This window comes from Triturus cristatus, chromosome 2_2, assembly GCF_964204655.1.
Source record: "Triturus cristatus chromosome 2_2, aTriCri1.1, whole genome shotgun sequence".
NCBI classification, from domain to species: Eukaryota; Metazoa; Chordata; class Amphibia; order Caudata; family Salamandridae; genus Triturus; species Triturus cristatus.
In genome coordinates, this window is record NC_140582.1 from 960847217 (window position 1) to 960861101 (window position 13885).

General features: G+C 46.5%; 1 protein-coding gene across 1 annotated transcript in view; it reads left to right on the top strand.

The window, feature by feature from the left end:
• The first annotated feature begins 554 nt into the window (after nucleotides 1–554).
• MED28 (mediator complex subunit 28) overlaps nucleotides 555–13885 on the top strand; it is a 63502-nt gene continuing 50171 nt past the window's right edge. Inside the window, exons 1-2 of the mRNA XM_085642372.1 lie at nucleotides 555–1112; nucleotides 9652–9718. Of these exons, the coding sequence (XP_085498498.1) occupies nucleotides 966–1112; nucleotides 9652–9718 (214 nt within the window). The 5' untranslated portion in view covers nucleotides 555–965. The remainder of the gene's footprint in view (nucleotides 1113–9651; nucleotides 9719–13885) is intronic.

Genomic DNA, 13885 nt, shown 5'->3' on the forward strand with positions numbered 1-13885 from the left:
TTAACTAAAATTGCTGGTGAAGGTAACAGTGCAGCAGCATTTACTACTGATATTTGTACTGATAATGTTGGTGATCGATCTGCTCGCACACGCACTAAACCAAAATGGTTAGATGATTATATTTGTGATGACCAATCTAATTGAATGTTTTTTTAATTTTATTTTTTATTTTTTTATTATTACTGGCATTGTATCTTATTCTTTTGTATTTTGTTAAGGGGGAAGATGCGTTGTGTCCCTCTAAGTTAGACGTACATGTGTACCTCGTGCCTATGCGCGAGGAATGTTTTTCACCATGTTTGCTTTTAAAGTAATGTTCCATTCTTCAGTCGTTCATCCTGGCAACCGGTATTCTTATCAGCGTTTAGCCAGGGAGAAGGACTGAAGGTGGTGTGCTCTGTCGGTGCCTTTATGCAATAACTACTTGAAACTCATCTTGACTGTGGATTGCATTGCATTACTCAACACTGGGGTCTCGCCCCCTTTAGAACCTGGCCAGATAGTATGGCCCAGGTCACGTGACAGCAGTTTATTAAAGGGACTGCCGCAGACATGACGTCAGTGGACGCGTGTACGAGGTAGACGTAAGCAATGCACCTCCGGCTCCTTGTCTTTATTTGAAGGCATGCCGCGCTTCCCCGTCAAGCTAAAGACCAGATCGGCGATGGTGCCTCGCCTCTAAACACCACAGCATTCACTGATTAACTATAAAACTAACTGATTAAATAATTTGCAATATCCGCTTCTCTGGGCTGCCTCACGGCTGCTAACCCTCGCCAGAGAACTTTTTGACCGCACTTTCCCGTGTCATCGCTCTGAATGGAAATGGAATTTTTACAAAGCAGAAAAAAGTGACGTAACCAGCGTGCGCGACAAGTGATGGCTGTGTCGGTGCTGGGGGCGGGGAAGACAGGGAGGGCGTTGCTCTAAGTGAAAGCTAGCCGCGCCTCTAATAGCGACAGAACATGGCGGCTTCTCTGAGCGGAATGTTTTCTGCCCAGGGAACCGGTGTACCGCCAGGAGGTCTGCCTCCTGCGGGGCTAATGTCCACTCCGCCCGGCCCCAGAAACGCAGGAAATACCCTCGTAGACGAACTGGAGGCGTCTTTCGAGGTAAGGGAAACCATGCTGTCTTGTGTGTGTGTGTTTTTTTTTTGTTTTTTTTAAAGCTGTACCGGTGTTGCACTGCGTGTTCGCTTGCTATCTGAAACTTGACGTTGCTCAGGCAGGTGCCGAGTCTTTGCGACCTATCGCCTTGACGTCTAAGCAAGCCACCAGTGGGATTCAGGGCTGCTGAAGTTCTGTTTCCTTGTTTACTCCGTCTTTGGTGGATCGAACACCTGGGACCTATGGCGCTATCCCAGTTTGTGTATTCATTTGTTTGAGGGGTATATTAGTTGGAACTGGCATCAGAACTCTTTACAAGAGAATAAGAATACTTGATAACTCATAAAAATAACATGTAAATATTAAGATGCCTGTCGTAAGGTAAGTAGATGTAAGTTTATTTATCAACAACCGCAGGACACGGATCGGTTTCTATTCCGCCTCCAACGCCAGCCAACTCACATTCTCCCGTGTCTCTATCCTTCATACTTGCATTATTTACTTTGCAACCTAACACATCTTCCTTCTTTACAACAAACACAAGAATGTCTCCAAAAAAGAACCTAGAACAATTTGACACACTAACAGTTGTATTCATACATGCACAACATGTGGACCTGCAATCATTAATTACAAATGTACATACAATATGAGCTATGATTATCTTGCATAAATGAATTCCATAACAGTTGAGCGCATGTATGTTGTAAATAACATTTAATACTATTTCAAAACATAATCACACAATTTACTGGGCAATCTAGTTACCCTAGGCGAAGGATTGCGCCTTACCTTCTCTTCCTCACATAGACTTTCCACACACTCTTGCTTGGGGAGGGCAAGTGGACGTCAGTGCTTGCACCATATCCGGCTCAGGAGTAATTCTCTATCATAGAATATATGACCAAAGGCCTTAAGTTTGGTCTTGTGAAACTTGTACTGTGCTGCATTCAGAGTGAGACCTGCATCAGCAGGTAACTGGCACACTTGTATAAGATTACTAACAAGTGTGCAAGAGGTACCACCCTCCCTGCTGGTAGGAGCACGATTCCAATAACAACAAGATGTTATCAACCGGTTGGAACTGGGTATTCAAGAAGTTATCCCTCTTCAATAAAATTCTTGTTTCAATTTTTAAATGTTTTAATGTTCATTCAAGCCATATGGAACATGTGATTCAATCCATGGTCCCACTTCAAATTAAATCCAAGGCATATTCATAAACCCAATGCATTTCGGGTCGGAACATTACCCTTCGTCAGGGGTCACTGAGTAGGCTCTAAAAAAATGAAATGGAAACAGGAGACTGTTCATCATACAGTCCACTGTATTACGCTTCAAAGATTACCAAAACTAGGAAAAAAGTGAAGGATGCATATACTGAGTAACTGAACGGGACGTGATAGTGCATCCTTAAGGCGTTAAAGTGCTGGTGAAACAATTGTCCATAGAGAGGCAGCTGCCGTGTCAATCGTGAATATCATTCAAGTAACATAAATATGATGGTAAAACATTTTGACTGGAGTTGTCAAGAGCGTCAAACAGCCGTGCAAATCTCAGGAGTGGTAGCTGTGTCCGACGGGTTAAGCTATATAAGTGAGGGTTGCTAAACAACAGTGACACAAGTAAGTAAATGAACGTATACTGTACAACGGAAACTCCGACCTTCACCAAAGACTTCGAAAAAAGTTACCCACACTCACCCGAGTCATGCTAGGTGTTCAACGGGGAAGGAGACATGCTGTATCTAAACTGAAAAGGATATATCAAGTCGGGAGCTTACCGAGATATTTTCGGTGTTCAAGCCGCGTTGCGGAGCAGTAAATCGTGACGTGCATCCGCGTTAGCGTTTTATCGACGATGTAGGTTCCAGCGTCTTAAAGAAACAGTATACAAAATGTGCGAAAAAGGGTGCGAATAAAGTTGAAAGGCTAGAAAAAGGCTAAGGCCCGGAGGATTGTGGAAACCGTTGTTATTGAAAGAAAAAAAAATCAAAATAAAGGCTGCTGGTGCCTGCAAACAATTGCTTACTTCAAAATCGAATAAAGACATAAACAACATGTGGAAATATGTATAAATTAAGTAGAAATCAAATTATAAATATCTTATGAAAAACCGATAAAGCAGTGGTTATGTCAGAGAAAAAACGCAAGTTATCATATCATTTACAAAAAATGTTTTAATTCAATTCTGTCATTCATTCCTTGAGGCTACAAGGCATGTCATTTCTTGATCCAGTAAAATTCCGATCTGTCTTTCTGGGGGTCTATGCCCTGTTGAGGTTTTTGCGCCTCCAGTATAGGGAAGCGAAGCTGTGCTATGTTGTGACCATGGATTGAATCACATGTTCCATATGGCTTGAATGAACATTAAAACATTTAAAAATTGAACCAATAACTTGATTGAGGAGTGATAACTTCTTGAATACCCAGTTCCAACTGGTTGATAACATCTTGTTGTTATTGGAATCGTGCTCCTACCAGCAGAAAGGGTGGTCCCTCTTGCACACTTGTTAACAATCGTTACGTTCGAACAATCAATCACAACTTGTAAAGCGCACTACATACCTGTGAGGGTTCCAAGGCGCTGGGGGTGGGGGGATGTGCTGCTGCTATTGGTCGAAGAGCCAGGTCTTGAGTTGTCTCCTGAAGGTCAGCGGGTCTTCGGTTTGTCGCAGGTAGAGGGGGAGGGTATTCCAGGTCCTGGCTGCGCGATGGGAGAAGGATCTGCCTCCTGAAGTAGTTCTCCGGATGCGTGGGACTGTGGCCAGGGCGTGGTCGGCGGAGCGGAGTTTCCTGTTGGGTACGTAGAAGGAGAGTCGGCTGTCGAGATAGGCTGGGCCGGTTTTGTGGAGTGCCTTGTGTGCGTGGATCAGGAGTTTGAAGGAGATTCTTTTGTCGACGGAAAGCCAGTGCATATTCCTCAGGTGGGGGGTGATGTGGTCGCGGCGCGGGACTTTGAGGATCAGGCGTGCAGAGGCATTCTGGATTCTCTGTAGTCTGCTGATGAGCTTGGATGAGGCTCTGACGTAGAGGGCGTTGACACCATTGGACACGGAGCAATGGCCAGTGAAGCACAATTGTAAAAAACATTTGAAAACCTTGACTTTAATCGTTGAAAATCAAGTGCACGTTGGCAACATTTTTGTTTATCTACACTTGTATAAGAGCCTTTATCGTGCTTCTTTTGTGTTGATCCAAATACCAGTATTGCATCACTGTTATTAAAAGCATGTGTAACGGGTTGAATTACTTGGCAAATAACATCCTGAAATATCTCCGTGGCTGAAGATAATCTGAACAATCTAACAATCAAAAAAGTAGTAATGTACCTACAGTTCTCTTCCAGCTCGAGTTGATGGTATCCTTTTTTCAGTTCAAGAGGGGAGAAGACTTTTGCTCCGTTCAGCTGCCTGATCATGTCTGCAATTTGGGGACTAGGTTGTTTTTCTCAATTGCGTTGTTGGCCTGGTGCATAACCACACAAATGCGCTCAACACCTCCACTGTCCTTCTTCAGCACCACAACTATAGCAGAGACCCACGGCATAGGATCAGTAGAGTGCTCAATGATGTCATGCTTCAATAGAAACTTCGGGTTCTTACTCAACTTCCTCTTGTAAATGAAAAGTGACTCTATGGTACTGTTGTGCAACTGGGCAAATGTCCACATTAATATGCAGTTGCACGTTCATTTTCTTTAGCATCCAAAACGATGGGAACCGACTCACAATTCCAAACTGGGCGCAGAGGTTGTAGTTGAGAAATCTTAGTCCCATGTCGGTAGCAGTGGCAAAGCTAAGTAGACATGCACTCAATGAAGTTCCCAGAAAAACTTGAATCTGCTCTTGCACTGACGTTGTTTTGTGACTCATGGTTGCTGTAAATAACCCAGGACCACAGTAACTGTTAGAAGCAACCCACGTGTATACCTTTTGTGTTTGATGGTGCCAGGTGTGACACAGGAGATAAGCTGTTAAACTGGTCTACTGGCATGATATTAATTGATGCACCACTGTGTATAATAAAGGTGATGGGGCAACCACTTAAACAATGAGTAGACCACATTACAGGGTAGTAGCTAACTCTGAAAGGAACTGAGGAACCGCTATGGGCCTGTTTGTCTTTGCTAGAGAAAAATAGAGCGAATAGAGTTCCAGGGACGTGACAACAAAGCCCTGAGGTTGAGACCCGCGGGCAGTCACAGTTGGGGGCAGGCGAGTGGGAAATGCTGCCAAGCCCCCGTTGAGGGCCAGGGAGATGCGTAAGGGAGGGGTTGGAGAACACCAGGTGAAAGGAGGGGGGCAAGAGGGGTGTAAACACCACCCACGTACCCCCTGCCTATCTCTCCCTTGAAGTGAAGACCCAAAAGCAACAATTTAATTGCAGAAAGTCATTTGATCTCTGAGGAGTCAGTAAGGGTAGGCTAACCAAAAGGTGAGCGGGGCGCGAGAGATGGAGGATTCTATGTCACTGAAAGAGTCTTGAGATGCTGATTTGCGCGACGATCAAAGGCCATAGAAGTTCGGCACCTTGGTGCCAGTCGTCATCTTTCTGAGCCTCTGAAGGAGACACATTGCCTGTGACATTGCATCCAGTGCGCTGCACTGATCGTCCGCGTTTTTGTCGGCACCACAGCAGGGCCTGCTTGTTAGGGGATTGGGGACTACTCTTGCCGTATGGCAGCCAGATTGTCTAAGAAGAATGACTTGTTTGCATGAACTACTCTGAGCATGACTGGGAATAGAATGGAGTAGGAGATGCCCAGCTCACGCAGTTTACATTTAACCATGGTAAAGTACGCACACTGAAGCTGCTCCACAATGTGGTGTAATCTGGGAAGAGCATAAGTGCAGATTGTAATTTATCTCCACACCTCATCTGGGTCCTTGAAATTCAGTAGTCTGGCAAACTAGTCTTTGGTGTGCAGATCCTGGGGGCTTTTCACCGCCACGCTATGTGCCCTCTGTATCGAGAAGGGGAGATCACTTGCCCACCGACATAAAGCTTTTAATCCAAGTCTCCAGGTAGGACACGTTGTCCTGACCATCCGCCTGGCCCACAATGTGGATATTATTGCTGCGAGACCTCCCCTCCGCGTTCTCCCAAGTAGCACACCCGGTCCTGCAAGTCCATTAACAGCTGCTTCATATCCACTGGCGCAGGCTTGATCTCCGCAAAGTGGTCGTCTACGTACAGGAGACCCTGTTTGGAGAGTCGCGGAGCAATCCTAAATTTAAAGACACCGCGTCCATCATGTGCCCCAGCGTCGTCTTTGATTGTTCGATGGCAGCCAGGATGGAGTCACAACTTTTCTGAGGTGTCCATGACTGGAGATGGAGGCGCAATAGGTCGACCGAAGGGTCCAGGCGTCTCACCTTTTCAGACTGAGGCTGTCCCTTCATGACAAGTTCTGTTTGGGTGGTCTTGCTAGCAGCACCACGGACAAGGCAAACTTGCTCTGACCCGCTTGCAGGCACGGCATCGTACCCAGCCAATCCTGCAGCACGAGATGCTCAAGCGACAGGTAGAGCCCTGCTATTGCAGGGCCAGTGTGGATCCCATATGATTAGGAGCTACTCGTAAAGCGCTACAGGTCTTGGGTGGTGCCATGCACCACAGAAGAAGGTGAACTCAGAAGTCCTCCACCTGGCATGTTCCGTCCCTTCTCGGCATTCCAGCCTCCAGTCACCATTCCAAGGGCAAGGGTAATCGACCGGGCGCAGGAGGGGCAAGAAGAGCACCACTATAGAGCCAGGGAGATGCCCTCTGTGTTAAGTTCAGTGTAATTGCATTCCTCAAAACTGTCTGACGTTGCCTATGGTATGGTTCAGATAAGGATACTGGAATGCACCAACCATCAAAGGTACACATGTTGTGGTATGCAGGGGCACTCGGGTCTCCAACAGTCCTAGTGCACCCAAGGGTTCCGTCCTCAAGTTGCAGGATGAGCTGTCACTCACTGTGGATGCATGTGACAGCTCACCACGATAGCAAGTGGCAAGTCTAGGTGTAGTTTCCTCAGCGTGAGCTGGCAGACCTCCTGCGGTGGCGAGCAAACCACACCCTCCAAGCTGAGCCTCCGTCAATAGGGGGAGGGGAGGGGCGTGCTTGGGGGTCTTAAGCCTGCCACCACAGGTTGAAGTCGTCAGCCGGATGCCCTCCAACGCCACTGAAAAGAGCTGCAAATCCATCCTCTGCAAGAGTGTGGTAAATTATGCTGAGGCTCGTTTTGCGGCCTAGCAGTGTCCCGGGCTCACCAGCCCACGTCGTTCCACTTTGCCACGCGTAGTGTACCAGATCCTGGGGAGCAGAAAAATAAAGGGTAAAGATACTCCCCTGAGCCTCTCCTATCGGAGGTCCACTAACGCATTAAGGATGGCACCCAGTCTGCCATACTAGTGTCTGATACACGAGTAGCTGGAGCAGAGTCTTTAGGCGTCCATCATCTTGGCTTCCATAGCCACACCTTGTTAGTATTATTTTGTTGTAATGCATTTATAAAGTTTTGTGTTGTCCTAAAAATGGTAGGATAGTTTGCGATTTGTCTTTGATTAATGGCAAAGGTAGTGGCGGAGTTTGAAGAGCATTGTGACGGATGATCATTGCACACCTCCACGCAAGATCTCATGGGTAGAGAGGAAGGTACCCTTCATAAAAACATGCCTTTATTACTTGTGTATGTCATGGGCACAGGACACAATAATGAAATAGTCCAGGCCAACTTTGCACATGCTGAGTATGAACTTCTGAAAAATGCAAGTCTGCATCACAGAAGTATGCATAAATCGTGGCATTGAAGGGGTTAAGTTATTTACTAAGATGGATGGGACAAGGGAAGGGATACATTTAATAATACGAATTCCTCTTGACGTATGTCAAACAATGGTGGTGTTTGCACAAAGCTGAAGGTCATGATAGTCAAGTACTCTGTGGCATGCCATGTCCTTGTTAGCTACTTCAAGGGTAGGTACCAGATTTTGGTGTGGTCTGTTTTCGAGCTATATTCTGGGCAGAAATACCACTTTTTAAGAGGCTGAGAAGGTTTTGAATGTTTAAGTTGAACCGTAAGGTAGAAAAACTTTATTTTCAAGATGCTTGCATGAGTTGGCCATGTCGGTTATTGGCCTGCAGTTTTTGTAATCCCCGAGTCGAATAGAGCTTACTCGAACAAGCATGTGGCCTGACATTATTTAGGCTATGTGGGAAATTTCCTTTTATTACACAAGCACTTCATGTGATGAGTGGTAGTGATGATAAGGTCTTTCGTTGCTGCGCAGTGTTTAAAGTGTGACTTAAGGAAACACTAAACATTAAAAAGTGGAGGAGATCCGGTAACCTTGCCCTTTGGTAGATTCAGCAGTAAGTTACTGACTTTAAGCGTGATGGGCAGTATCATTTGGTGGAGCTCACTATTGGTCAGTGCTGTTCGGACGACCAAAGAAATGGAAGTTGCCGATAATGCAAGTATCGAACGCCATGCAAGTCACTGAAACTATGAGCATTCGGGAAAGTTAGTCACTAGAGTCCAGAGCAGGAGTCCAGAATAAGTGCTGGAAAAGCACTTTTTGTTGGGTACAGCCTGTCGCCCGCATTCCTTTTGGCACATTTTTGCACACTCACTATTAATTAAAAACTCCAGTTAAAGAAACACTCTTGAAATGTTGAGGAGCAGAGCCACCTTACTTTGAAGCTTGCACATTGTCTGGTGTGATCAGGCACAATTGGTAGTGTGTATATTTATCAGATCAATAGACCACTTTGAAATGTATATTTGTCAATTACTTCGAATTTCAGCTGTAGAATGAAGTGCTGGTTTACCCAATAAAGACTTTGTCGTCTGCATTCCAGCCGGATAAAAACCTTATGAGTCACAATTACAGCGCCAAGAAACTTCGGCATTTGGTGCACTTTATCAGTAATAACCATAGACCGTACTTGTTGATCAGCAAGACTTTGCTTTAACCCCTTGTGTGCCCTTGACGGAACCACGCCGTCATGAGCCACGGGCACCGTGTGCTCATGACGGCGTGGTTCCGTCATGGAGCGGCCGCTCCTCCCACGCGGTTCGAATTCCCCGCCTGTGCGGGCGAATTAGAGAGTGGGCGGAGTCGTGACGGAACCACGCCGTCATGAGCACAGCTCGCCCGTGACGCATGACGGCGCGGTTCCGTCATGAGCACCGCGCCACCGTGCTGCCCCCAAACCCCCCCAGCGCTGCGGCAGAATTCGCGCCGCAGCGAAGGGGTTAAGAGTACCTGGGCATTTCAGGTTATTTTGAAAATTGCCTGACATCCTCATTGTTCTGGATAGTGTTAGATGAATTCCAACTGTTAACTAACTGGTCTGTGATCTACATCTAATCGACGTGTGTCCTGTTGGTTTTTCCTGTGTCTAGCGCACTTTTTCTTTGTAAAGTTATTACTGCCTTTCTGGAATATTTTCAAAGTATTTCATTGTAGAAAAAAGACTGGAGAAAGTTTTGCTGTTTTAATATATTGTTGTGTATTTGCACACTGATTCCATTTATTTTGATTGTTTTTGTAGGCATGCTTTGCGTCACTTGTGAGCCAGGACTACGTGAATGGTACTGATCAGGAGGAAATCAGGACTGGTAAGCAATCTTGTTTGTTACATAACATTTCTAAACAAAATAGAACTTCTAACCGCTCTTCAATAAAATGTACTTTGTCTTTAGATGGGATTTTATGTTCATATTAGCGTAACAAATTATTTTCAGAATTACTATCTGTTAAATACTTAACTGTGCGTTGGTTGGCAACTATTAATTAATGAAAGAAGACTGCTCCTTTTTTTCCGATCTGCCATAGAGGCAACTTTATCGCTATCCTCTTGTCATCTAAAAAATGGCTTCGTATTCTAGTAAGTGAACACTTCGAAAGGAGCTTTGACGTGCTCGTCTTCAGCTGTTTGTCAGGTTTGTTTAAATTACTTTAACATTTTTATCAATTACACAACCAGAAAGGAAACGTGTGTATGTGGTGAATATCAACAATGAAGTATAAAACACACCCAAATTGTGAGATTGCAAAATAGATCTCATGTCTGTATTATAACAATTTACATGGTCCGTAAAACATTGATCAATTATTCCGTGGACAGTAAAACATTGATCAGTCCAGTAAAGAGGCGTTCAGGGAACCAGCGACCTGCAAACTGGTAATACTGAGAATGTAAAATGAGTATAGACGCTCTTCCAAAGACCCTTCCTGCATACGAGGTAACGCACCAACTTACTCTATCATAGTGGCCAATGCAAAAAAAAGGGCCAGTATACCGGCATAATCGGGCCATCTCTTGAAGAGGGGAGCAAAAGGATTGAGATGGTGGGATGAAAGTTTGAGAGAAGAGCTGTAACAATGTTGCATCCCCAAATCCATTGCCCTGCTGAAGAGGCTTGCTCACCAGCACTGGAAAGAGGTAGGAGAATTGCTAAAACACCTGCCAGAACAGTACCAAAGGAAAGCGCACTCGCTCATCAGAGGGCAAGACTATAGCCAACGTGCATAAAATCTGCACTAAATGCTGCTGACACGGCAAGCAGGCAGGTGATGTAGGGAACAACACTAAGAAGACATGCCTTGCTTGGGCTGTCCGTTTTTAAAATGAGGCCTAGACAAACATAATCAACATTCCCTTAAACAAAGTGCAGCTCTTTTGCAGTGCGATGAACAACACCCTGGAGCAACTACAAAAGGACAATTACACAGCTAAGTCCATTGGGCTAGGAGCAGGTCTTCTTCCACAAGAAGACCCACAGGAAGAGGTAGCTTCTAGTCCAACAGTTCGCACGAACCCTTCCAACAAACAAGTCCACTGCAGGGAGCAGCACAGCAATGGCAATGCCAAGCACTACAAAGGCAGTCTTTCGCAAGATTTAGGGGACAACCATTCAGAGGAGCCAACCCCTCAAACGAATGACTCTCCAATGCTGAGCCCCCTCCACATAACTCAAGTGTGGTGAAAAATTGGGGCCTTTCTCTAGTAGTGGAGAAAGGTCATGTCAGACAAATGAATTCTCAACATAATTCAACATGGATATTGCATAGGTATGACACCTCCCAGAAAGCGAACCAAAGGAAAGACTACATACGAAACCGGAATTATCATATCTATGACAGGAGGTAAAAGAGCTGTTGCAGAAACTACCATTAGAAAGTGTACCACAAAAATAGATCAATTGGGGAAACCACTCAACATGCTTTTTGGTACCAAAACCCGACAAGTCACTGTGCCCAATATTATACCTCCATTTCCTAAGCCAATTCATAGACCAGAATAAAAAAATTTACATCACTACAAGATGCCATCCCTCAATTGCAAGAGGCAGAGACTACTTGGCAACGATGGACCTAAAAGAATCTTAACTTGCATCTCCCTATGAACAACAGACTCACAGACTTCCTATACTTTGTAGTGAACAGAACACACTACCAGTTCAGAGTTCTACCATTCGGAATAAAATCAGCACCCAGGGAATTTACAAAATGCTTACGGCCATAGCGGCATACTTGAGGAGGAAGGGGATACATGTGTACCTCTACCTAGTAGGTAGGCTGGTAAAGGCAAATTCGTTCTCCAGGTTTGCAAGCAGCATTAAAACGGTGATGGAAACTGTAGGAGAGTAGGGTCTGCTTTCTATGTTCACCCCCACTTTTTGCTTTTGCTTTACTGGTTTTCGACTTAGATGTGGCTGTGGGCCTGCTAATCAGACCCACAGCCCTGCTGTTCTCTCTCTAAATTAATACTATGTACTTTAGGTGCATAACCCAATTGGATAGGATCACCTTATTGGCCCCTGTACAGTGTACCTTAGGTACCCAGGGCATAGGTGTACCCTAGGCCTACCAGGGGCTGCAGCATGTATTATGCCACCCCTGGCCTGGCCTTCCATTATGACACAACTGGCTGATCACTCAGCTGGGGCAAGGCCGTGTAATCACCCCTTGCTTAGGTGTAGTATTCCTATACCTACCTTATGTATAGACACATGTGTACCTATCAGTCACTCCTATGGCAGGCCTTAACTATCCTGGAGGCAGAGTGCTTGGTAACATGTGAGATGGTGCTCTAGCATGAGCTGAGCCTGTCTGCAGCTTTCGGAACCATGTCCTTATAGCTGTTCTATGATATAGCCTACCATATACTCTTAAAGTGCCTTATAATCTTAAACGGTTATGGTAACTATGGTTTGGCTTTATCAAAACATGTCGTGTAAGGTGTCTAACACTTTGGAATAATACCCCCATCCCATTTCTGGGGATGAGGATATTATTCCTCCCTTCTAGAGGGAGAAGACATGTTGTAACCTACTTACCCGGTTAAAGTTAACCAGAGCCCCAGCATCACAAAATGGATGCTGCTGCCACAGACACGAGTCTGACCTCCTGCTGCTGGGAGTGATCCCGGCAAGGGAGGCTTGGACAATAGGTTTCCTGCCTTGGGAGGTGCTAGCACCACCCCAGACAGGCCTTAGTGTATTGGGGCAGGGAGGGATGTATAGAATGAGACCGGCCTGGGGCACACAAGGTGTCCCGTGCCTAGTCCAGTTCAAACCGGTGCTGGGGCGCCCCAGTCCTGGCGCGAAACTGGACAAAGGGAAGGGGGTGTAACCACCCCCCTCCCAGGTCCCACCCATAAGGCGTGACCTAGCAGGTATCCCAGCCCCCCAGATTAGTATAAGAGTGGGAGTTGGGCCTCAAGACTTTAGATTATCCTGAACCTGCAACTTGAACAGAAACTCTGGACCTTCGACATTCGACGAAAGAAGAAGACTGAAGAATCTCCCTTGTGGCCAAGGAGTGGCTACCCTGTGCAAACAGGCACCATCAAGAGACTACCCTTTGCTTTGCTAAAGTTCTACGAGGGACCGACTGCAGAGCCCGACCAGAGCCTTGACTTCCAGACTTCTCCGACCCTGATCCACATCCACAACCGTGCTGAGATCCGTGGAGGCGACGAGAGACGTGGGACCGGCTACCTGGAAAAAGTGGCTAGTCTCTTCAAGCGCAGCTTCTGAGGCACCCTCGAAGTTGTGCACCGGGGATTGAGAAGCCCCAACCCCAAGCACCATCTGCACCGAAGATCAGCCCCCCACACTCCACGAGTCCTGCGTGGGGCCCTTCTGCATTTTCCTGCTTGCCGCGTCTGTCCGGTTGCTTGCCTGCTGGCTAGTGGCCTTTGAGACGACGCACCCTGAAATCTTCAGCGCTGGTTTGGCTCCTCCAGACTGGCTCCCGCTTCTCTGCAAAGAAGAAGCACCCCAGACCTTCCTGGTCTGCACCAGAAGCAAGTCCTCCGTTCTTCGTGGGTTCCGCTTGCCAAGGCTTGGTGAGTCCTAGTCCAACTTCGCCGCCGCCGACAGCAAGAGCCTTCGTGGGACAGCTCGCCTCCTGGTCCTGGTCGTCCTCGACGTTCCCTGGTCCTCGTGGCTGCAGCGACAAGCTTCACCTTCACCTGCAATCTTCACGACATCGCCTGGTTCCTTCCTGGTTCCACGTGGTCACTGGCTAGTGACCTTGACTCTGTCCCTTCTGCTTGCAGGTCTCTTCTCTTCTTGATCCCAGCCTTGGGATCCACCGGGGACACTTCACTGACTGCCTGTCAGCAACTTTCCTTCAGGCATCCATAGAAGTCCACGACGAAACCCGACGCAAGTTCACACCTATGCACCCGCAGCCCGTGGGCTAGGTAACTTGGGTACTTCGGTGCTCACAAGGGTATTGACTATCCTAGGGTCTAGTTTCCGAGTCTCGACTTT